Genomic DNA, 27,114 nt, shown 5'->3' with positions numbered 1-27,114 from the left:
AAATTTACATCCAAATTAGTTAGCATATAGTGAAACAATGATTTCAGGAGTAGATTTGTTAATGCCCCTTACCCATTTAGCCCATCCCCCCTCCCACAACCCCTCCAGTAACCCTCAGTTTGTTCTCCATGAGTCTCTTCTGTTTTGTCTCCCTCCCTGTTTGTATATTATTTTTGTTTCCCTTCCCTTATGCTCATCTGTTTTGTCTCTTAAAGCCCTCATATGAGTGAAGTCATATGATTTTTGTCTCTCTCTGACTAATTTCACTTAGCATAATACCCTCCAGTTCCATCCACATAGTTGCAAATGGCAAGATTTCATTCTTCTTGATTGCCGAGTAATACTCCATTGTATAGATACACCACATCTTCTTTATCCATTCATCCATCGATGGACATTTAGGCTCTTTCCATACTTTGGCTATTGTTGATAGTGCGGCTATAAACATGGGGGTGCATGTGTCCCTTCGAAACAGCACACCTGTATCCCTTGGATAAATGCCTAGTAGTGCAATTGCTGGGTCATAGGGTAGTTCTATTTTTAATTTTTTGAGGAACCTCCATACTGTTTTCCAGAGTAGCTGCACCAGCTTGCATTCCCCAAAAATGAATAAATTTTTTAAATTATTTTTTAACACTTATTCATTTTTGAGAGTGAGAGAGACAGAGCATGAACAGGGGAGGGGCAGGGAGAGAGGGAGACACAGAATCCGAAGCAGGTTCCAGGCTCTAAGCTGTCAGCACAGGGCCCGATGCGGGGCTTGAACTCACGGACTGTGAGATCATGATCTGAGCTGAAGTCAGACACTTAACCGACTGAGCTACTCAGGCGCCCCAATGAATAAATGTTAAAAAAAAAAAAAAAACTTAAATGTTTGGTAGCACTCACCACTGAAGCCACTGGGTTCAAGCTTTTCTTTGTTGAGAGATTTCTTTTTTTTTTAATGTTTATTTATTCAGTTTTTGAGAGACAGAGCATGCGCACAAGCAGGGGAGGGGCAGAAAGAGAGAGAGAGAGAGACAGAGACAGAGACAGAGAGACAGAGAGAGACAGAGAGAGAGAATCTGAAGCAGGCTCTAGGCTCTGAGCTGTTGAACCCACAAACTGTGAGATCATGACCTGAGCCGAAGTCAGACACCCAGTTGACTGAGCCACCCAGGAGCCCCTGTTGGGAGATTTCTGATCACTGATTCAATCTTCTTAATAGTTATAGGTCTATTCAGATTTTCTATTTTTTTGTGACTTAGTCTTGGAAGATTTTGTTTTTCTGGAAATTAAAAAAAATTTTTTTTTAATGTTTATTTATTTTTGAGACAGAGAGAGACAGAGCATGAACAGGGAAGGTTAGAGAAAGGGAGACACAGAATCTGAAGCAGGCTCCAGGCTCTGAGCTGTCAGCACAGAGTCCGACGTGTGGCTCAAACTCACGGACTGTGAGAACATGACCTGAGCCAAAGTCGGATGCTTAACCTACTGAGCCACCCAGGCGCCCCTGTTTTTCTGGAAATTTATCCATGTCATCTACGTTATCCAATTTGTTCATAGTACTCTCTTATAATCTTTCATTTCTGTAGAATCAGTAATGTCTCCACTTTCTAGTTTTAGTAGTTTGAGTCTCTTTTCTTTTTTTCTTAGTTTATCTAACTAAAGGTTTGTCATCAGCTTTATCGATCTTTTTAAAGAACCAAATTTTTGTTTCACTGATTTTCTCTATTGTTTTTTAGTCTCTATTTCACTAATCTCTGCTCTAATTTTTATTATTCCCTCCCCTCTGGTAGTTACGGATTTGGTTTGGTCTTTTGAGTTGTAAAGTGGGCTGCTAGTTTGAGATGTTGGGTATTTTTTTTTAACTTTTTAAAATAAGATTTTATTTTTAAGTAATCTCTACACCCAGTGTGGGACACGAACTCACAACCCTGAGATCAAGAGTCACATGCTCTAACGACTGAGCCAGCCAGGTGCCCCGAGATCTCGTTTTTTTAATGTAAGCATTTATAGCTATAAAATTTTCCCCTTAGCACTGCTTTTGCTGCATCCCATAAGATTTGGTATGCTGTGTTTTGTTTTCATTTGTCTCTAAGTATTTTCTAATTTCTCTTGTGGTTTCTTCTTTGATGCATTGGTTGTTTAAAAGTATGCTCTTTAATTTCCACTATTTTGTGAGTTTTCCAGTTTTCCTTTTCTTACTACTGTCTTCACTCCATTGTGGTCAGAGAAGATATCTTGTATGAGATCTACCTTTCAAAATCTATTGAAACTTAATTTGTTGCCTAACATATGGTCTATCCTATAAAGTGTCTTGTGTACTTGAGAGGGATATATATTCTGGTGTTGTTGGATGGTGTTCTGCATATGTCTGTTAAATCTAGTTAGTTTAAGTCTTCTAATTTTTTACTTATCTTTTGTCTGGTTGTTCTATCCATTATTGTGAGTGTAATACTGAAGTCTCTAACTGTTATTATACAAATATCTGTTTCTCCCTTCAATTATGTTAGTTTTTGCTTCATACATTTAAAAATGTTTTTAAAGCTTATTTATTTTGAAAGGGAGAGAGAGAGAGAAGGGGAGAGAGAGAGAAAGCGAGGGAGAGAGTGTGTGTGCTTGAATGGGGTAGGGCAGAGAGAGAGAAGAGGAGAGAGTGAATCCCAAGTAGGCTCCACACTGTCAGCACAGAGCCCAAGACAGGGCTCAAACTCACGAATCATGAGATCATGACCTGAGCCAAAATCAAGAGTCAGACACTTAACCAACTGAGCCACCCAGGTGCCCCTCATACATTTTGATGGTCTGACATCAGGTGCATAAATATATACAATTGTTCTATCTTCTTGCTGTATGCAATGTTCTTTTTTTTTTTTTTTAATTTTAATGTTTATTTATTTTTGAGACAGAGAGAGACAGAGCATGAACGGGAGAGGGTCAGAAAGAGAGGGAGACACAGAATCCAAAACAGGCTCCAGGCTCTGAGCGGTCAGCACAGAGCCTGACGCGGGGCTCGAACTCACGGACCGTGAGATCATGACCTGAACCGTAGTTGGACACTTAACCAACGAGCCACCCAGGCGCCCCTGCAATCTTCTTTTAAAATTGAAGTGTAAGGAACATACAGTGTTATATTACTTCCTGTATTAATATAAAAATTCAACAATTCTATGTATTTACCTAAGAAAATAACTTTTCCAAAACATAGTTTAGAAAAGTCAATAAGTGAGGGGAAATTTACTTTACATTTTTTTTGTTGTTGTTAATGCCATGAAGAACATCTGGAAAAAAGGTAAAACTATTTACCTACCTTTAAAAGATATGCATAATTTCATCCTGGCTGCAATAATTAGATTTGCTTTTCAAATTAGATTTAAGAAGAATGCCTTTCATAGCTACCAGAAGCAGAACATGCCAGATAAATGCAAAATACCTGTGACTACATTCTTCAGAAACAAAGAATGCTTCAGTGAAATGAAAATTCTCACTCTTGTCAACAAATGCAAAGAGCCTTTAAAAGTGTGCACTTAACAATTTGAAGAGGCAACTCAATACAGTGGCAGAATTCAATAGAATAAGAAGCCAGCTCACTACACCCTGTGTTGGCCACACCCAAATGTTTATAGACAGTTGATAGTTCTCTGGATTAGAATAACCTGCATGGTGGGAGGCAGAGACTGAGACCTCAGAAGGGCCAACAGCAGAAGATGTATACTTCAATGTGATCAGTTAGAAACAGTTTTTTTTTTTTAAATTTTTAAGTTTATTTATTTATTTTGAGAGAGAGCATGAGCAGAGGAGGGAAAGACAGAGGGAAAGATAGAGAACCCCAAGCAAGCTCTGCACTGTCAGTACGGAGGCCAATGTGGGGCTCAAACCCACAAACTGCGAGATCGTAATCGGAGTTGAAATCGAGAGTCAGATGCTTAACCGACTGAGCCACCCAGGCACCCCTAGAACCAGTTTTTAATTTATGGAAAGCTCTAATTTTGTAAGCAAACAACAGATCACACACACACACACACTGAACTTACAGCAGTAAGTTCAATAAATATTCAGTTCATCTTTGAAATGTTAATGCCATCATTCTATTTCTTAAAACAGAAAAGCAAGGTGATAGAGCACCTTACTATCACATGGCTGAGGAGAAAAAATGCCTTGTATTTGCAACTTTTGTAAATATAAGATTGTTTCAAAATGTTAAAAGAGATAAAAATTAGGATTAAATCATCAGCTCACATTTACAATTGACTTCTATCTTGTTTCTCGTTTTTTTATTTAATACTCTTATTCTCTAGGACAATATGTTCTTTAACTAGAACGTACACTGAGGTAGAAGTGTATGTGTCCTTTTCTTATAGTCAAAAGATGGGCAATGCATAATGACATTTATTGTCATTATGATATTTAAATCCATACTAAAGTTATTTTACCAAATAAATGGAAGACATATCTCGAAAGTACAAATAACAGAATGAATACAAGATGAAAAAAAAAAAAAAAACACAACAACTTGATGAGGTACCAAAGAGGAAAGATTTGGCTACAAATTGAATGAACTCATAATAAAATGCCATTGTGAAACTATATCTCACACAAAGACATGTCTGATTCTGTTTTCTTCCAACTGTCTTCAAGCAGTCTACTTGACTATCACACTGGTATTTCACATGTTCAAAGGTGAACTCCTCATACAAGTTCTGTTTTTCAACTACATCATTTCTAGTAGAGATATCAACACTCTCCTATTTTCATTTATTCATTCAACAAGCATTTACTGAGTACCAAACACATGCTAATTGCTGTGGATACTGAGATAAAAGATGTAACGCTTGCCCTCACAGGGCTGTCAGATGGAAGAAGATTGCCCACCTCTAGCCACTTGCCTGAAACAGCTTCCTGGATAGTTTTCTTGCCTCTTCTCATACTGCTTAACACTGCCATACTCTTTTCTGGCAATCATGTCATTCTTCTAGACAAAGATCTATCAAATAGAAACTCTGCTTTTAAGATATAGGCAATTATCCTCTTACTATCACTGAAACACAACAACACCTACTTCTAGACTTCTGAGGGTATCTTTCCATTCTCTCCATCCTCCTATATTTGGAATGCTCTTCTGTTCTCCTATCTAAATCCCATTCATTCAAGATCCAGCTCTTCTAAGAGATTTCCCGAGAGTACTTTGGCCCCCACTGCTCTCTTTACCCCATCTGCTGCAAACTTTGTTTTCATTGCTAGGTTTGAGGTATCATGGGGAAAAAACATGTTTTCAATGGTAAAGAACTTTCTCAGTAGATGGTGAGTAATTCTTCATGTCTATGAAAGACTAAAAAGGAAGAAACCAGGCTTAAAACAGGAGAGGTTTTGGGTTGAACATGGAAACTAACTTCACAGAGGCAACTGGCTGGCTCAGTCAGTGGAGCATGCAACTCTTGACTTCAGGGTTGTGAGTTCAAGCCCTACATTGGGCATAGAGCTTGCTTTAAAAAATAAATAAATAAATAAATAAAAATTAAAAAGAAAAATAACTTCACATTGAGTAATTTAAAAAGACAAGGTTCAGTACTTCCAGCCCCCATTATTTTGGATTCCTCCAGAGGGTAACAGATTCCTGCTGGTCATATTTTGGATATAACCGGCATCCACTAATAGCTATGTAACCTTAGAAGTCACCTTCTGGAGGTGGGATCAAGATGGTAAAGTAAGAGGATCCTGAGCTCACCTCTTCCCACAGACACACCAAAATCTACAACTATATATAAAACAATTATCTCTGAGAACAAACTGAAGGCAAGCAGAATAGATCATATACAACTAAGGATATAAACAAAAAGCCACATTAAGACATGTAGCACAGGTGGAGACTCAGTTTAGTTAGGACCCACACTCCCACCAGTGGAAGGAATATTGCAACCATAGAGGCTCTTCCTAAGGAACAAGAAATCTGAGCCACACATCTGGCTCCATAGTCCAGGTGACCTGCACTGGGAAGACACACACCCATAAACTCTGGCTTTCAAAATCAATGGGACTAATGTCTGGGAGAGCTGGAAGGCAGTAGGAAACCGAGGCTCTGCTCTTAAAGGGCAAGTGTACATTCTTGCTCTTAGTCCCAACGCAGAAGCAGCAGTTTGAAAGTGCCTGGGTTACGCATGAAGGAGATCCATTGACTAGTTTTATGGTGTGAGCTGGAGGGGCAGTGATCTGTTGGAATGTTCTCTGAAGATAGAAACACCGGTGGGCACTTTTAATTTTTTTACTTCCCTTCTTGCCTGGCTTGCCTGGCCATAGCAGGTGCCATTTCTGACGCTCTCCATCTACTGTACTAGTACAGCTAGCCCCATCCAACCTGCCCACCCTGGCCTGGAGTCCCTCCCACGTGGCTCCCTGATCCACCACATCCCACAGTCATACTCAGCACCAGAGCCATTCCCAAGTGCTCCTGCCGTGGAGTGCCAGCCCTGCATTTAGAATGCTTGCAATAGTCATAGCCAACCTGGCAGTCAGCTCTGCCAGAGGCCTGCCCAGCCCACTAGCATGCTCACAGCTGCTGCAGCTGCCCCACAGACCCATGAGATTGCACTGATCATGACCAGACCACAACAGGAAGGTGCATGTAGCCCATACAAGAAATGTCTTTGAGGCACCTGAGCCAGGTGCCTCAGGGATGTTCGCACTACTGGGCCCTAGGATGCCTTCTGCATAAAGCCACTCTGCCAAGACTGGTACATGTAACTGATCTAATATATAAAAACAAACAGAGAGTTACATAAAATAAAAAGGCAGGAATATGTTCCAAATGAAAGAATGTGATAAAATCTCAGAAAAAGAACTGAATGAAATGGAAATAATCAGATAAAAAGTTCAAAGTAATAGCCATAAAACAATCTCACTGTACTCAAGTGAAGAATGCATGAACACAGCAAGAACTTCAACAAAGAAACAGAAAATATAAAAAAAACCCAATCAGAGCTGAAGAATTCAGTAAGTGAAATGAAAAATATACTAGAGGGAATCAACAGCAGATCAGAATGCAGAAGAATGGATCAGCAATCTGGAAGACAGGGTAGTAGAGATCACCCACTCAGAAGAGAAAAAAGGAAAAAAATTTTTTTTAATGAGGATAGTTTAAGGGATGCTGGGACAACATTAAGCATACTAACATTTCCATTATAGGGCTCCCAAAAGGAGAAAAGAGGGAGAGAAAGGCACAGAAAAACTATTTGAAGAAATAATTGCTGAAAACTTCCCTAACCTGGTGAGGGAAACAGACACCCAAGTCCAGGAAGCAAAAAGATTCCCAAATAAGATGCACCCAAAGAGACCATACCAACACACATTATCACCAAAGTGTCATCAATTTAAAGATAAAGAGATAATCTTAAAAGCAGCAAGAGAAAAAAAAATCTATTTATGTACAAAGGAACTCCCATAAGACTATAATTGATTTTTTCAGCAGAAACTTTACAGGCCAGAAGGGAGTAGCACAATATATTCAAAATGCTAAAAGGAAACAACTTTCAACCAAAAATACTCCACCCAGCAAGGTTATCACTCAGAATTGAAGGAGACTTCTGCTTTTCCCAGAAAAGCAAAAGTCAAAGGAGACACCAAAGTGGCCCTATAGTAAATATTAAAGGGATTTCTTTAAGTGGAAAAGTACAAAATTAGAAATAAGAAAATTATGCCTTTTTAAAAGTTTATTTATTTTGAGAGTGAGTAAAAGCAAGTGAGCATGGGAGGGGAGGGGCAGAGAGAGAGAGAGGGAGAGAGGGAATCCTAAGCAGGCTCTGTGCTGACAGTAGAGAACCTGATGCAGGGCTTGAACCCAAGAACTGTGAGATCATGACCTGAGCCAAAATCAAGAGTCAGATGCTTAACTGACTGAGTCACTTAGGTGCCCCAAGAAACTTATGAAAGAAACAAATCTCAATGATAAAAGTAAACATAAAGGTGGTGGATCAACCACCTACTTTAACTAGTCTGTAATCAAAATACAAAATTAGTAAAATCATCAGGACCTACAATAGTCAAAGAATATACAAAATAGTAAGATGTAAAACATGACATAAAAACATAAAATGTGGGGAGAGAGGAAGTAACAGTGTAGAGCTTTTAGAATGCATGAATTGAAGCAATCATTGACTTAAAATAGGCTGCTATATACATAAGATGTTATGTATGAACCACATGGTAACTACAAACCAAATACCTATAACTGATACACAAAAAATAAAGAGAAAGGAAAATAAACATAACACTAAGGAAATTCACCAAATCACAAGGGAAAAGAGCAAGAGAAGAAAAAAGGAACACAGAAGAACTACAAAAAACAACCAGAAGGCAACCAACAAAATGGCATAAGTACGTATCTATCAATAATTACTTTAAATGTAAGTGGACTAAATGCTCCAATCAAAAGACATAGGGTGACTTAATGGATAAAAAACAAGACCCATGTGTATGCTGCCTACAAGAGACTCACTTCATATCTAAAGACACATACAGATTGAAAGTAAAGGGATGAGAAAAGATATTCCATGTAAATGGAAATGAAAAGAAAGCTAGGGTAACAATATTTTACATGTGTAAAATATTTATATCAGACAAAATAGACTTTATTATTAGTTTTTAAGTATTTATTTTTAAGTAAGCCCTACACCCAGCGAGGGCCTCAAACTCACAACCCCAAGATCAAGAGTCCTATGCTCTGCTGAGACAGCCAGGTGCTCCAAGACAAGATAGACTTTAAAGCAAAGACTGTAAGAACAGACAAGGACATTACATAATGATAAAAAGATCAAGAAGAGTATATATTTTTACATGTGTAAATATCTATACACCCAACATAGAAGTGCCTAAATACAGAAAGCAAGTATTATCAGACATAAAAGAAGAAACCGACAGTAATACAATAATAGTAGGGAACTTTAACACTCTACCACTTCCATCAGTGGATAGATCACCCAGACAGAAAATCAATACGGAAACATTGGCCTTAAATCACACATTAGACAAGATGAACTTCATAGATATTTGCAAAACATTCCATCCAAAAACAGAATAGATTTTTTTTCTCAAATACACATGGAATATCTCCAGAATAGATCACATGTTAGGTCACAAAACAAGACTCAATAAATTTAGTAAGACTGAAATCATATCACGCATCTTTTCTAACTATAACAGTATGAAACTTGAAATCAATTACAAGAAGAAAATCAGGAAAAACACAAACATGCGGCTGAACAACATGTTATTAAATAACTAATGGGTCAATGAAGAAATCAAAAGGAAATAAAATACTTTGAGACAAACTGAAATAAAAACACAAAATCTATGGGACACAAAGGTAGTTTTAAGACAGAAGTGTACAATGACACAGGCCCACCTCAAGAAACAAGAAAAATCTCAAAACAACAATGTAACCTTACACCTAAAGGAACTAGAGAAAGAACAAAGCCCAAAGTTAGTACAAGGAAGGAAATAATAAAGGTTAAAATGAAAATGATATAGACACTAAAATAAAAAAATAGAAAACATCAATATAACTAGGAGCCAGTTCTTTGAAAAAAGAAATAAAATTGATAAGCCTTTAGTCAGACTCATCAAGAAAAAAAGAGGGAAGGCCCAAATAAATAAAATCAGAAATGAAAGAGAAGTTACAACTGACACCACAGAAATACAAAAAATCATAAACAAATAATTATTTGACAATAAATGCGACACCTAGAAAAACAGATAAATTCCTAGAAACATACAATCTTTCAAGACTGAATCAAGAAGAAATAGAAAATCTGACTAGACTGATTACTAGTAATGAAATTGAAGCAGTAATTTAAAAATTCCCAGCAAACAAAAGTCCACAACCAGACAACTTCACAGGTGAATTCTACCAAACATTTATGGAACTGTTAACACCTATCCTTCTTAAACTATTCCAAAAACTAAAGAGGAAGGAATGCTTCCAAAATCATTCTAAAAGGCCAGCACTACCCCAATTAAAAAAAAAAAAAAAAATCAAAGACACCACAAAGAAAGAAAATTACGAGCTAATACCCTGATGAATATAGATGCAGAAATTCTCAACAAAATATTAGCAAATCAAATTCAACAACACATTAAGAAAATCATACACCATGATCAAGTGGGATTTATTTTAAGGATGCAAGGATGGTTCAGTATCTGCAAATCAATCAGTATGATACACCACATTAACAAAAAGAAGGATAAAAATCAGTTGATTATGTCAATAGATGTAGAAAAAGCATCTGATAAAACTCAATATCCATTTATAATAAAAATTCTCAACAAAGTGGGTATAGAGGGCACATACTTCAACATAATAAAGGGCACCTATGACAAACCCACAGCTAACATCATACCTAATGGTGAAAAGCAAAAAGCTCTTTCTCTGAGATCAGGAATGAGGGGGCCCCTCTTGCCACTACTAGACACATCAGACAAGAAAAAGTGACAAAAGATATCCAAATTGGAAAAGAAGAAGTAAAACTGTCATTATTTGTAGATTAAATGGTACCATATATAGAAAACCATAAAGACTTCACCAAAAAATTATTAAAATAAATTAATTCAGCAAAGTTGCAGGATATGAAATCTGTATACATAAGTCTGATCCATTTCTATACACTAATAATGAACTATTAGTGAAATTAAGAAAACAATCCCATTTACAATTGTATTAATAAGAATAAAATGCCCAGGAATAAATTTAACCAAGGAGGTAAAAGACCTATACTCTGAAAAATGTAAGACAATGATGAAAGAAATTAAAGTTGACACAAATAAATGGAAAGGTAAACAATGCTTATGGACTAGAAAAATTAATATTGTTAAAAGGTCTATACCACTCAAAGCAATTTACAGATTAATACAATCTCCATCAAAATACAATGGCAATTTTTCACAGAACTAGTACAAGTAATCCTAAAATTTGTGTAGCCACAGAAGACTGAATAGTCAAAGCAATCTTGAGAAAGAGTAAAGTTGAGGTATAATGCTCTTTGATTTCAAACCATACTACAAAGCTATAGCAATCAAAACAGTAATAATATTGGCATAAAAACAGACACATAATTCAATGGAACAGAAGAGAGTCTAGAAATAAATCTATAATTATACAATTAATTTTTGACAAAGGAGACAAGAATATGCAATTAAAAAATGACAGTCTTTTTTTTTTTTTCCCAACGTTTTTTTTTTTATTTATTTTTGGGACAGAGAGAGACAGAGCATGAACGGGGGAGGGGCAGAGAGAGAGGGAGACACAGAATCGGAAACAGGCTCCAGGCTCCGAGCTGTCAGCCCAGAGCCTGACGCGGAGCTCGAACTCACGGACCGTGAGATCGTGACCTGGCTGAAGTCAGACGCTTAACCGACTGCGCCACCCAGGCGCCCCAAAAAATGACAGTCTTTTTAATAAATAGTATTGGGAAAACTGGACAGCTACATGCAAAAGAATGAAACTGAACCAATTTTTTTTACACCATATACAAAAATAAACTCAAAATGGATTATACACCTAAATGTGAGACCTGCTCTCACCAGGAACTGAATCTCCCAGCACGTCGATCTTGGATTTCCCTGCCTCCAGAATTGTAAGAAATAAATTCCTTCTGTTTAAGCCACTCAGTCTATGGTATTTTGTTATAGGAGCCTGAGCTGAAGAAGACAGGTTGTTTTTGTTGTTGTTGTGGTGGTGGTGGTTGAGTTGTAAGAGTTCTTTATATATTCTGGACATTGACTCCTTATCAGCTATATGATTTGCAAAAATTTTGATGTAGCTTAATTTATCTGTTTTTGTTGTTGTCTGTGAACACTGGTTTTTAAGCCTTCATAGTTTGGGTTGGTTATATTAAACTACTACTTTTAACTTATGAATTTCCCAATAAATGGCATTTGGATAAAATAAGAGATAATTAGGGGCACCTGGGAGGCTCAGTTGGTTGAGTGTCTGACTCTTGATTTCAGCTCAGGTCATGATCCCAGAGTTGTGGGATTGAGCCCCATGTCAGGCTCCATGTTCAGCGTGGAGATTCTCTCTCTCTCTCTCTCTCTCTCTCTCTTCTCTGCCCCCCCCCCCTCACATGTGCTCCCTCTTCTCTCTAAAATAAAAATAAATAAATAAAAGAGATAATGAATACAACATCTTTTTTTTATTACCTGGAGCTGCATTAGTTTTAATAATATGCTGCTTACTATTCAATTCTCTACTACAAACCAGAATTGAATCTGCAAACTTGTAAAGATGAGTTCAGGCATGCTCAGTGAAATGATGCTAACTCAATGCTGGTTTATTCTGTGGTAAGTGGTGAAAAATGCCAGAATAATCTGTAGTGGTCAAGCATACAAAAAAATCAACTTTTTACACACCTTTAGCTATAAGGGGCATTCAAGTGGCACTTAAGTTTCTTTTCTTTGAGTAAGACTAAAGCAATTAGATTTAGAAATAGCCTGGGAAACATACTGAATGTAAGAAATTACAATAAACAAATAAATTTTTATTTTTAAAAATGGGTGCTACCAGGTTTTTCTTCATTTATTATTTCTATTTCTTATTTCATTCATTTCTTCTTATTATTTGTATTTGTATCATTTCTTTTTTTTAATATATGAAATTTATTGTCAAATTGGTTTCCATACAACACCCAGAGCTCATCCCAAAAGATGCCCTCTTCAATACCCATCACCCACCCTCCCCTCCCTCCCACCCCCCAACAACTCTCAGTTTGTTCTCAGTTTTTAAGAGTCTCTTATGCTTTGGCTCTCTCCCACTCTAACCTCTTTTTTTTTTCCTTCCCCTCCCCCATGGGTTTCTGTTAAGTTTCTCAGGATCCACCTAAGAGTGAAAACATATGGTATCTGTCTTTCTCTGTATGGCTTCTTTTACTTAGCATCACACTCTCCAGTTCCATCCACGTTGCTACAAAGGGCCATATTTCATTCTTTCTCCTTGCCACGTAGTACTCCATTGTGTATATAAACCACAATTTCTTTATCCATTCATCAGTTGATGGACATTTAGACTCTTTCCATAATTTGGCTATTGTTGAGAGTGCTGCTGTAAACATTGGGGTACAAGGGCCCCTATGCATCAGTACTCCTGTATCCTTTGGGTAAATTCCTAGCAGTGTTACTGCTGGGTCATAGCGTAGGTCTATTTTTAATTTTTTGAGGAACCTCCACACTGTTTTTTGTATCATTTCTTAAATGATCTTTTTTCTTATTAATAGAAGTCTACAAAAACCCTCTGCTAGTCATATTAATGATTTATTGCCAACAACTTTAAAAACAGTGGTCTATATGGTTCCTAATGGCTTGACAATTCAGTGTTGTGAATGAGAATAAACTTGCATCGCCTCATCATTATGTAATTTTTGGAACAACAATTATCCCCGTAGATGCCAAGTCGATATGTGAAGCTGAAAATTAACCCAAATATCTTTACATTTGGCCTACTAGAAAATTTCAGAATCTTTTGGAATCTTTTTTTAACTCTAATGGGAATAAGCTTATGATGCCTCTGTAGTGCCTCTGGTAATTTCAGCTAAAATTTTTTCTGGGTTTGTATCCCTTAGCCCTATGCAAAAGAGTGACACGTCACTGTCAGATTTTCCCTAAGAGAAAGTAAGAAATTAAGCTTCAAGCCAAATTTTTTTATGCTAACCAAGACAGAAAAATATTGTCAATAAACCTCAGTTACTGATGAAAAGAAACTTTTTATATAAAGTTATAGTTTACAAGAGTGGTAAACATCAACAAACCCCTGATAATTCATCATTAAGGAAGCATTCCCTTTAGCCAGTTTCTCCACATTGAGCATGCTTATTGTATCCATTCTCTGTATTGTGCAGAATGGTTCATGTGATTGAGTTCAGAGGATACAAGTTTGGTAACATTTATTTTTTTTTATTTTTATTTTTCATTTTAATTTTTTTAATGTTTTATTTTATTTTTGAGAGAGAGAGAGAGAGAGCGTGTGTGCACGTGAGTGAGCAGGGGAGGGGCAGAGAGAGAGGGAGATGCAGATCTGAAGCAGGTTCCAGGCTCTGAGCTGTCAGCACCGAGCCCAATGTGGGGCTCAAACCCACAAACGGCGAGATTGTGACTGGAGCTGAAGTTGGAAATCTAACCAGTTGAGTCACCCAGGTGCCCCAAGTTTGATAAACATTTAGAACTTACCAGGACTATTTCTTGTGGAAAAAAGTTGTTTTATAAAACCACTTAAAGGAGATAACAATCTCTCATAATTTTTTTCTTTTAATGGCAGTAGGTATTGGTACCCTTTTAACCACATGCCCGCTACTCCGTGGGTATTCATTATATTCATTGTATTTAAACTTTGTATTTAGGAAGTGAAATATTGACCAATCTATAAGAATTCAAATTATCTATCAAAATGAATGACAAACCTAAGTACAAAACTGAAGGCTGAAATGTTCAGTTGATAGTGTCCTAAAAGGCAATAAAAACGTACTTTTTTATTACTCAAGATAGTTCTGGAGACTTGAGTCAAAACTGGGCTAATATTGGCATATCTGCACTTTCTTAAAGCAATCTACCATTGTATGTATGTACGTATCATTGACATACAACATCCTATCAGATTCATGTATACAACATAATACAATCTGCCACTTTATTTTATTTTATTTTTTTAACATTTATTGATTTTTGAGACAGAGAGAGACAGCATGAACGGGGGAGGGTCAGAGAGAGAGGGAGACACAGAATCTGAAACAGGCTCCAGGCTCTGAGCGGTCAGCATGGAGCCCGACGCGGGGCTGGAACTCACTGACCGCGAGATCATGACCTGAGCCGAAGTCGGCCGCTTAACCGACTGAGCCACCCAGGCGCCCCACAATCTGCCATTTTAAATCTTTGAGTCGGTAACTGGATTCTTTTTTTTAGTGTTTATTTAATTAAGTAGAGAATTAATTTAATTAAATACAGAAATGCTATAGAATATAATAAACAAACATACCTCCTGGGCTGTGACCGGCATTCCTCCTCCCCACTGTCTGCCTCCTGCATATCAGGAAAAATGATAAAAAAAATTATTTAAAACCTGAGGTCTCATATCATAATATCAACAATGCAATTTTACTAAGCTTTGTATGTAGGAGCATCTCATTCACCTTGTGCACTTGAACGAATTCTCTCCATAAATAGCAACTTCAACCACCCCAGAAGGTTGATATGTATCAGAATTTATTTCTGGAGGAAACTTCAACAATAGTTTTACAAACAAATTTCATTGATAACAAAATACTAACAATTAAAAGAACTATACCTCTGAAAACCAACTAAAGATGTTATGCTATTGTTATGTTACTTCAAATTCAAAGTAAGTGGGCATTCTGATTACTATCAGCAAATCTCATCAAGATGAGCTATTAATAATTCTGATCCCCAAAGAACAACCTAAACAATGAGCACCACTTCACAAAATGCTCATGATCAAATCACCAACAGTATCACCATCAACACAATGGCTACTACTTATTGAGTATTTATCATGTGCCAGGCACCTTGCTCAACACTTTAAGTATATTGTCTTATTTATAAGTTCTAGAAGGTTGATGGTACTATATTTCTCATGAATTCTACAACACACACACACACACACACACACACACACACACACACACAGCTTAGGATAAGTATCTTCAATCAATAAAAACGTACTGAATCATTGTTTAATTACAATGTTTAATTTTCTTAGTAGCACATAAAATAATTGAGGGTGTTATAACATGGCAATTAGACTCAATGAAATATGGATTTTACAGATGAAGAAAATGAAATCCAGAAAGTAGAAATAAATAAGTTGTTTAAGGAAATTCACATGGTGAAGTAGAATTAAAACTAATAAAAATACTGCCTCCCAACACATTGTAAAAGCTTACCCCTCCCTGGCCTAGGTCAGGACTTACAAGTTATTATACAGATTTTCATGGACACAAGAATATTGACATAAAGGAAAAGTGAGAAAGGATGTAAGAAATAATAATGCTAGGGCGCTAAATGTTTCTTTAAATTTGCTCCCTGACATTTTACATTTGTTTTTTGGTCACTTTTGCTCTATTTGGCAAACATAAAAAAAAATTCACTTTTGCTGAATTTCAAGCAGTATGTGTACTGTCTGCCAATGAGCCACCTACATTTTTGAGTTTATGGAACTATCTCCATTCACCTCTGTTATCATTCTGTCTCCATTCCTGAGCAGCTACTATAATTTAAAACTCTACAATTTTTATTCCCCTTTTATTTTCATTATTGATTTCAGGCATGCCTATTATCTTCCACAAAGGGAAAAACACAGCAAAGAGGGAAGACAGATTAAATGTCATGGTGCGCTCAACTATTTGCTGTAGGGGAGGCTTTAGGTTCAGAAGTATTCCCTTTAGGGATTGAAAAGAAAGGTGTCACAGGAAAAGAACTGATTATCTCTAGAGTCAATAGTCAGAACCCAGAAGTTTGCAAGAAACCAAGTGAAAAGATTCAGATAAGCAAATGTAAATGTTAGATTTTGACTCCCAAAGGAACTATAATCAATAGAAATGATTTCCTGTAATCTCATTTTTCAAATAGTGCTTCATTATTATTACTGGTTAATAGAGCTCAACTTCTGATATATTGTCGTATTTTTAATTATATGAACAATTATACAAAGGTTATATTTAAGATAAATGTAAGTTACGAGGTGCAATAAGATAATGAATACCTGTGAATACCATTCCACTTAAGAGCTAAAACAGTATCAATCCCTTTGCATCTCTGTGCTTATTAGCTATCTCCCATTCCTATCCTCTCCTGATGTGACTACTATCTTGAATTTTAATTGTCATTTTCTTGCTCTCACTCTACTATAAAAAAATTCAAACATACAGAAAGGTTGAAAGTCCTTGTAGTGAATCTGTATATTCATCATATATATATATTCTACCATTAATATTTTATATACTTGCTTTATTACATATTATTTTTCTGCCCATCCATCAATCCATCTTCAAAGCAGGATACAGACATCAGTATATTTGTCCTTAAATGTGTATAATTAATTAGAATTCAGTATTATAGTTTTTTTTTCTTTTATGGTAAAATTTATACACAATGAAATGCACAAATCTTAAGTGCATCATTCAATGAGTTTTGAAAATTTATGTATCTGTGTAACCCAAACTTCTATCAAGAAATGAAACATTTTTATCACTTGAGAAATTTTTCTTGGGCCTCTTCTCAGTCAACACCTGGTACCACCTACTCCTAGAGGCAACTACTCTTCTGATTTTTCTACAAACTTTTCCCCCCAAATTAGTACACAGCATATGATTCCATTTATATGATTCCACTGTTCATATAAATAAAATCATATAGTATGTACTGTCTTGTGTGAGGCTTCTTTTATGCAGCATTATGTTTTAAGATTCATCCATGTTGCATTTAACAGGAGTTCATTTCTTTTTACTCCTGAGGATTCCATGAATTCACCAGTTTGTTTATTCATCTCCTATTGATATATATGCTTCGGGTGTTTGAATTTTTGTCCATTATGAATAAAGCTACTATATGCATTCCTTTGTGGGGTTTTGGTAGAAATATGTTTTTGTTTCTCCTGGGTAATGGGATAGATGCATGCACAGTTTTATAGGAAAGTGCAGGCCTTTTCCCAAAGAGATTCTAACACTTTACACTCATCAACAACGTATGAAAGTAGCAATTACAGCTTAATTAGCAATTTTCTTCTCCAATGGTTATTGTTTTCCATGTCCTTAGAAACTTTTGCTTAGCCTTTAGTCACAAAAATACTCTACCATATTTTTTTTAAGATTAAAAAAATTTTTAAGTCATCTCTCCACCCAACATGGAGCTTGAACTCATAAACCTGAGATCAAGAGTCATGCGCTCTACTGACTGAGCAATCCAGGTGCCACTCTACCATATTTTTTAAAAAAAACTTTATGGTTTTATATATAAGGTCTATAACTCATGCTGAAATAAATATGTGTATATGGCATGAGGTAGAGGTGAGGAGTGAGGTTCATATTTTTCCACATGGATATCCAGTTTTAAGTACCACTTGTTTATGACTTTCCTTTCCCATGGATTACTTGGCTCCTTTGTAAAAAATCAAATGACTGTACAGGTGATCTCTATTTCTGGGTTCTTTATTCTGTTCCATTGATCTATTTGTCAATGTTTATGCCAGGACCACATTATCCTGATTACTGTACTTTATAGTACGTTTTGAAGGAAATATAAATCCTCTAACTTGATTCTTCTTTTTCAAGATGGCTTTATTTTCTATAAGATTTTTTGTCTTGAAAGCTATTTTATCTGATATTAATAGAGCCACTACAGACTTATTTATGCTCATTATGTTGAGCATATTTATGCTCACTTATTTATGCTCTATGTTTGCAAGACATATTTTTCAATCACTTTATATTTTAATGAATGTCTCATAAACAAAATATAGTTGTATCTTGCTTTATTTTTATTTTATTCATTGTGACAATCTTTGCCTTTTATTTTTTCTTAAAAACTTTTTTTTAATGTTTATTTATTTTTGAGAGACAGAGAGGCAGAGCACAAGTGTGAAAGGGACAGAGAGAGAGGGAGACACAGAATGCAAAGCAGGTTCCATGCTCCAAGCTGTCAGCACAGTGCCTAATGTGGGGCACAAACTCACAAACTATGAGATCATGACCTGAGCCAAAGTGAGACACTTAACCGACTGAGCCACCTGGGTGCCCCTTTGCCTTTTAATTGTAGTGTTTTGTTCATTTACATTTAATGTAATTTGATATAGTTAGATTTGGGTCTACAATGTTACTATTTATTTTGTTTGTCATCTACCTTTTTATTCCTTTGTTACTCTTTTTCTGTCTTCTTTTATGTTATTTGAATATTTTTTAGAATTTCATTTTAATTTACTGTATTTTTATTTATTTTTAAAACTTTTTAAATGTTTATTTATTTTTGACAGAGAGAGAGAGAGAGAGAGAGAGAGAGAGAGACGAAGCATGAGCGGGGGAGGGGCAGAGAGAGAGGGAGACACAGAATCCGAAACAGGCTCCAGGCTCTGAGCTGTCAGCACAGAGCCTGACGCGGGGCTCGAACTCACACACCACGAGATCATGACCTGAGCTGAAGTTGGACGCTCAACCAACTGAGCCACCCAGGCACCCCTTAATTTACTTTATTGGTTCTACCTCTTTTCATTATTTTTTTTATTCCATTGTTTTTTTAAATTACATGTCTGTATTCATTCTTTTTCAAGATTTTTTTATTTTTATTTTCTAATATAATTTATTGTCAAGTTGGCTAACATACAGTGTATACAGTGTGCTCCTGGTTTTGGGGGAAGATTCCCATGATTCATCGCTTACATACAACACCCAGTGCTCATCCCAACAAGTGCCCTCCTTGATGCCCATCACCCATTTTCCCCTCTCCCCTGCCACACCTCCATCAACCCTCAGTTCTCTATATTTAAGAGTCTCTTATGGTTTGCCTCCCTCCCTCTCTGTAACTATTTTTTTCTTCTTCCCTTCCTCCATGGTCTTCTGTTAAGTTTCTCAAGTTCCACATAGGAGTTAAAACATATGATATCTTTCTTCCTCTAACTTGTTTCACTTAGCATAATACCCTCCAGTTCCATCCACGTTGCTGCAAATGGCAGGATTTCATTCTTTCTCGTTGCCAAGTAGTATTCCATTGTATTCAAGATTTTATTTTTAAGTAATCTCTACACCCAATGTGGGGCTTGAACTCACAACCCTGAGATCAAAGTCACATGCTCCAAAGACTGAGCCAGCCAGGTGCCCCATGTCTATATTCTTAAACAATGTATTATTTAGTTTTGATTAAGAGATTTAAAAATTGGCCCCAATGTTTAAATTTTTAAACTGAGCCTGGGTGGCTCAGTTGGTTAAGCATCTGACTTTTGATTTTGGCTCTGGTCATGACCTCATAGTTAATGTGTTTGAGCCCTGCATCAGGCTCTGCTCTGACAGTGTAGAGCCTGCCTGGGATTCTCTGTCATCCTGTCTCTCTGCCCGTCCCCCTGCTCATGTGCATAAGCACTCTCTCTCGAAATAAATAAATAAATACACATTTAAAAAAGAGACCTTTAAATATTGTATTATATGTATCTGGTCTTCCCAATATGCTTTTTAACACTAAGTATTATGCTAACAAGATTCATTTACTTATTACATATAGCCATAGTTCATTTTTACTGGTGTAAAATACTTAGATAGATTGTTTCCAATTTTTGGTGACATCAACCATGCCGCTATAAACATTCTTGTAAATGTCTTTTGGTCTACATGTATAGGAGTGTACCAGGGATTGGAATTGCAGGGTCACATAGTAAACAAAGCTTAACATTTACAAGATACTGCCAAATTATTTTCCAAGATGGTTGTGCTGATTTATACTCTTACCAGGAGTGTATTACTAGCCTATTGCTAGCTTCACACTCTTATCCTTATACCTAAAATGAGCAGACCAATAGGGAGATAATTCAAATTATTTTCAGTTCTTTGGTGGATTTTTCTAAGGGAATTTTTGTGAAAGTATGTGGAGAAGTAAAAAACAAAAATACCCTTGGTGCTTCTTAGGGGGCACACACAGCCAAAACCAGTTACATTTGCAGAGGAGAACTAGCATTTATTGAGCATCACTATGGCTCAAGTGCTTTATATGTTATTTTATTTAATATGCACCATAGTGGGACTTGTTCAAAGTCACGATGCCAATAAATGGTATAGTTAGGGTTTGAACTCACGTCTATCTTTCTGTTACAACCAAGCTTCCTCTAACCTAAGAATCTGACATTAATACCTACATCCAGAGTCAGAGGTTAGGGAGTGAGCCATAAAAGAAAGCATTTCTTTTTTCAGGACTTAAAATAAAATAATATCCTCTGTCATTTTTCTATGACTTCAACACTTTAAAATAGTGCCAAAGGAGTGGAAAATTTCTTTTGGCACACACAAAAAGGCAAGTCAGAGTAGTATTTCTTTTGTTTCTTTTTTTTTTTTTTTAAGTTTAGTTTTGAGAGAGAGAGAGAGAGGGAGAGGGAGAACACATGAGTGGGGGAGGGGCAGAGAGAGAGAGAGAGAGAGAGAGAGAGAGAGAGAGAGAGAAGGAGACACAGGATCTGAAGCAGGCTCCAGGTTGCAAGCTGTCAGCACCGAGTTTGACTTGGGGTTTGAACCCACGAACTATGAGATCATGACCCAAGCTGAAGTCAGATGCTCAACCAACTGAGCCACCCAGCTGCCCCCAGAGTAGTGTTTCTAACACAAGATCCTCAACGTTTTTTTCTTTCTTTTTTAGATTAATATTACAATCATCATGGCAGTGAATGATGAGCCAGTTGTTAGATTTTTAGGAATCTTGTGACACTCACATTGGTAGCCTGAAATTGGCCATGGTGGGAGTATTTACCAGGAAAATCAGCAAGTGCTGCAAGTCAGCCCCCACCCAGAGAAAAGTTTTTTAAACAATTACCAGTACATCATGAGGTGTGGGACCTAAGAATGTATACATTCTATTTATTTTTTTAATGTTTGGTTGAGAGTGCAGGGGCGCAAGTGGGGAAGGGGCAGAGAGACAGGGACAGAGGATCTGAAGCAGGCTGTGCACTAACAGCAGCGAGCCCGATGTGGGGCTCAAACTCATGGACCATGAGATCATGACCTGAGCCGAAGTCTGATGCTCAACTGACTGAACCACCCAGGTACCCCAGAATCTGTACATTTTAAAAGCTTCATAGATAACTAACAAACAGTTCAGATTGAAAACCTTTGTCTTAAACAATTGGAAAAACATTTTAAAGCCTGGGATACACAATGCTACTACTCCCTCAAGGTAACTGTGCTAGTTACAAGGAGATCAGTGGTGATGGGCACTTAGCTCTCCAACAGGATCTATTGTCCCCCTTCCTAGACTGAAAGTCTGCAAGGGCAGGACTGTGTTTGCATAGTGGCAGTCATATGCTTAGCAGATATTATATGAATTAATAAATATTGCCCAAGGTATGATAACCACTAAGTGGCAGAATTAGGAATGAGCCTTGGGGCTAACTTCAATATATTATGTGCTTCATCTCCATTAAATTATTGGTCATATCCTTGGTTTGTCAATCCAAGATGAGTACTTAAAATTGGGTAGAGATCAAGCAGTATCTGATTTCAAACTACACTACAATGCTATAGTAATCAAAACGGTATGGTACTGGCATAAAAACAGACACATAGATCACTGGAAAAGAACTGATAACCCAGAAATAAACCCACACTTTATGCTCAATGTACTCCTACAACAAAGGAGGCAACAATATACAATGGGGAAAAGACAGTCCCTTCAATAAATGGTATTGGCAAAACTGAACAGCTACATGCAAAATAATGAAACTAGAGCTTTCCTGCACCATACACAAAAATAATTCAAAATGGATTAAAGACTTAAATGTAAGACCTGACCTGAAACCATAAAACTCCTAAAAGAGGCAATAATCTCTAAGACATCAACCTTAGCAATATTTTTCTAGATATGTCATCCAATGCAAGGAAAATAAACAAAAATAAACAATTGGGACTATATAAAACTAAAAGGCTTTTGCACAGCAAAGGAAATCATCAACAAAATGAAAAGGCAACCTCCTGAATGGAAGAAGATATTTGTAAATAATATAACCAATAAGGGGTTAATATCCAAAATACATAAATAACTCACAGAACTCAACACTCCAAACTAATATGATTAAAAAATGGGCAGAGGACCTGAATAGACATTTTTCTAAAGACTTATAGATGGCCAACAGATATATGAAAAGATGCTCAACGTCACTTATCATCAGGGAATTGCAAATCACAACCACAATGAGATATCACCTCACGCCAGTCAGAATGGCTACTACCAAAAAGATAAGAAATAAATGTTAGCAAGGATGTGTAGAAAAGGGAACCCTCATGCACTGTTGGTAGGAATGTCAACTGATGCAACCACTGAAAAAAAGTATCGAGGTTCCTCAAAAAACTACAAATATAAGTACTATATAATCCAGTAATCCCACTTTTGGGCATTTATCCAAAAAAATGAAAACACTAATTCAAAAAGATAAATGCAGCCCTATGTGTATTGCAGTGCTATTTATAATAACCAAGATATGGAAGCAACCTAAGGTGTCCAAAAGTAGACAAATAGATAAAGAAGATGTGATATAAATGGAAAATGAGTATTACTCAGCCGCAACAAAGGAGATCTTGCCATTTGCAACAACATGGATGGACCTAGAGGGTATTATGCTAAATAAATCAGGCAGAGAAAGATAAATACCATATGATTTCACTTATATGAGGAATCTAAAAAACAAAACAAAACAAACAAATAAGCAACAACAGCAACAACAAAAAACCAAAAAGAGAAATAGACTCATAAATATAGAAAAAAACCCTAGTGGTTGCCAGAGGGATGGGGGGGTGGGTGATTCATGAAATAGGTGAAGAGAATTAAGAAGTACAAACTTCTAGTTATAAAATAAATCACAGGGGGGCGCCTGGGTGGCGCAGTCGGTTAAGCGTCCGACTTCAGCCAGGTCACAATCTCGCGGTCCATGAGTTCGAGCCCCGCGTCGGGCTCTGCGCTGATGGCTCAGAGCCTGGAGCCTGTTTCCGATTCTGTGTCTCCCTCTCTCTCTGCCCCTCCCCCGTTCATGCTCTGTCTCTCTCTGTCCCAAAAATGAATAAACTTTGAAAAAAAAAAAAAAGAAAGAGGCAGCATAAGAGAATTTGATCTATCTTGTATCGAGTGTATGATTCTTCCTCTAAAAAAAATAAAATAAAATAAAATAAATCACAGGGATGTAAAGTACGGCATAGGGAACATAGTCAATAACATTGTAATAACCTTGTATGGTGACAAATGGTAACTACACTTATCTGGTGAACATTTCATAATGTATATAACTGTGGAATCATTATGTTATATATCTGAAAGTAATAAAATATGCCAACTATACTTCAAAAAAGCAAGCAAGCTAGCAAGCAAGCTGTCCAAAAACACAGGCAGAAGGGTAATGAAGGAACACGGATTACCTGCCAAATATTACTAAACTAACAGCATAATTATTTCAAATTTTCCAAAGTCATTTTCGAACTGAGGAGTTGATAAATACAGTTAATGGCTCTGACCAAAAAGAAATAAGAATTTTTTTAAATATGAAATGTATTGTCAAATTGGTTTCCATACAACACCCAGTGCTAGAAATTGGAATATTTAAGACATTGATGTACTGCTAAGACTAGTTTGATAGGGGAAAATGCATTACTATTTTCCGAGTATTCATATTTAAATCTAGACAATTAGCTATTCAGCCATCAATAGGGGAAGGGATAGAGTGAGGATCTGGGATATCTTCGGGGAAATAAATAATCAACATACTCACTAAAAGCTGCTGGAGTCAACAGGAGACAAAAGGAAGTGTGAGACAGTACCATAGTCAAGGAGTTTATCTTTCTGAAGAGATAAGGCTATTATTATATTTGAAGAGTGGATCCAACAATTACAGTATAAATGCATGGCACAGTGAGTACATTTCACAGAAGTTCAGGAGATATGGTGGTATACTGTTCATAGGAACAAGTGAGCTATGAGTCCAATATTGAAGGAAGCGTAAGATCTGAAGAGGTACAGAGACTGACAGGGCATCTGAGACATGAACAAAAGGAAGGAAAGCAGGAATATGTCTGACACATTGGGGTGCCGGTGAGCTGACCAGCTGAGTTGAAACCCAGGACTTGCCTTGATGTGAGTTGCAAAGTTGCAAAGGGCAGGGATCTAGGCCTGATCCTATGGGGAAGCTGGGGAAGCTAGGGAAGGTATTTATCAGCAACTTAGAAAACGGAACAAAATCCTAAATATGTTGCTTTGGTGGTAATAAAATTCTTTTAAGGAAACAGGCTAAAATTTGGAAAGCCAATTACGAAAAATGAGGTCCTTTTCCTAAAGCCAGAAGACACTGCTCAGTTTAACCACAGGTCTCCACTAGAGGGCAGACAAGTCAAAGCTTATTCTGTGGTTAACTGGCAAAATTGCCTCCACAGAAAATACTAAGAGAAAATGTCTTGTGTTGTGTAAAGACCATTTTCAGTGCTTTTAACCTTGAACAGAGCCTTTAGCTAGCATATAAATGTTTCACAGAGTAGTTTTCTGTGGTGTGAAATGCTTCTTAATTGCAAATTGGACCAGTGGAAAAGTTCTACCTTGGGAATCTAGCTTAGGTGACAGGCGCATGTGCTCATCACGCATTGTAACGTAACTGGAATGCCAACAGCAGGACTCATCACTGACTACCTTCCTTCGATCTTCCCCTCCCATCTCAGGCACATCCTAACCACTGCTCAAGCCAATGCCCAACAATGTGTATATTATCTGGACCGTGATTTCAATCTAGGTTCTCTTTTTGGTCAACTGGGGATGTGCTTGGTTTTAGGGACTCATTCCTTTGAAGTCAGAGTGAGGTGAGGTCACCAGATAGAGGATCTTTTATGTACATTTGACTCAGCAGGCTGAGTAGCTGTCATATAGGGGTGTTAGTGGGAGTCCTCAGGTCTCACTAACATAGCATGAATGTTAACATCTAAATAAAAGGGTTAAGAGGGGCGCCTGGGTGGCGCAGTCGGTTAAGCGTCCGACTTCAGCTCAGGTCACGATCTCGCGGTCCGTGAGTTCGAGCCCCGCGTCAGGCTCTGGGCTGATGGCTCAGAGCCTGGAGCCTGTTTCCGATTCTGTGTCTCCCTCTCTCTCTGCCCCTCCCCCCTTCATGCTCTGTCTCTCTCTGTCTCAAAAATAAATAAACGTTAAAAAAAAAAATAAATTAAAAAAAAAAGGTTGAGAATTCCATCAAACTTTTTAGATGCTAAGGCTAGATTCTGCAAAGTACATAAACATTTTTTCTGTGTTTTTTTCTATTATTTTTTTCAATTTTTTATTTAAATTATAGTTAACATACAGTACACTATTGATTTCAGGAGTAGAATTCAGTGATTCATCACTTACATACAATACCCAGTGCTCACCACAAATGCCTTCCTTAATACCCATCACCCATCTAGCCCATCCCCCCCCCCAAACATTTGTCTGGTTCTCCATAACTATGTGTCATACGTATGCATTATCTGATCATTTAAACAAAAAAAAGAGAAAGATGTTAGTTGAAAGATGCTTTCTTTGTATACACATACCACTTCCATGACAGATGAAGCTAGAGTAGTATTATGCTAAGTGAAATAAGTCAGTCAGAGAAAGACAAATACCACATGATTTCATTCATATGTGGAATTAAGGAACAGAACATATGGAAGGGGGAAAAAAAGGGAAACTTTTTTCTGTTTCGATCTCTTGCAAAATATCTGTCATTAAAGAAACGAGGGCGGTAGTAGGTCGATTTTCTGTTATTAGCTGGAAGTAGTTTTCTTCCACTCTTTTTTTATTTTTTTTTTTAAATTTTAACTAGGTTCCACACCCAATGAGAGGCTTGAACTCACGACCCAAAGATCAAGGGTCCATTGACTGAGCCACACAAGGTGCCCCAATTTTCTTCCACTTTTGATCAGTGCTATTATCAGAAATATTTTCTTTCTCTTTGAAAAATGACATTTGGTTTCAGGTATTAGGTATTTCAACTGCAGGTAAATTTTACTATACTCAAATTCTGGTGTTATCTTCAACAAGCCAGGCCATCTTGAAACTCAGACTTTGCTATACTGTTCCTTTTGCCTATGATATACTTCATTCCCCTCTTTCCTTGCCTACTGCTACTCAAGTATAGTGGAACAGACCCTTCAACCAAGGTGTCCCATTTTCTATAATGTAGATTCAGTCTTCAAACATTATTTACTATTTTAATTTAAATACAAAAATGTAGTAGTAATTCCTAGCACAAGAATATTCATAGCCATACTTATTGTACATTTTCACATGGCCAATCATTTTAGAGGCTTGTATAACAGAATTCTGATAGAAACAAAGATGAATGGGGGCAATGTTGGCAATAACAGTTAGGAATCAGTGACCTAATCATCACCCTCT

The 27,114-nt window shown here is 36.9% G+C and overlaps 1 protein-coding gene across 4 annotated transcripts in view; it reads right to left on the bottom strand.

Moving 5' to 3' along the window:
• Positions 1 to 27,114, bottom strand: part of SSH2 (slingshot protein phosphatase 2) — a 248,306-nt gene that overhangs the window by 136,608 nt on the left and 84,584 nt on the right. For all 4 annotated transcript variants that reach the window (XM_027034594.2, XM_027034596.2, XM_027034595.2 and 1 more), the window contains one exon: positions 14,990 to 15,033. In XM_027034594.2, the coding sequence (XP_026890395.1) occupies positions 14,990 to 15,033 (44 nt within the window). The remainder of the gene's footprint in view (positions 1 to 14,989; positions 15,034 to 27,114) is intronic.

Source organism: Acinonyx jubatus, chromosome E1 (assembly GCF_027475565.1).
Source record: "Acinonyx jubatus isolate Ajub_Pintada_27869175 chromosome E1, VMU_Ajub_asm_v1.0, whole genome shotgun sequence".
In the NCBI taxonomy this organism is placed as follows: Eukaryota; Metazoa; Chordata; class Mammalia; order Carnivora; family Felidae; genus Acinonyx; species Acinonyx jubatus.
This window is presented reverse-complemented; position numbering and strand designations above follow the sequence as displayed.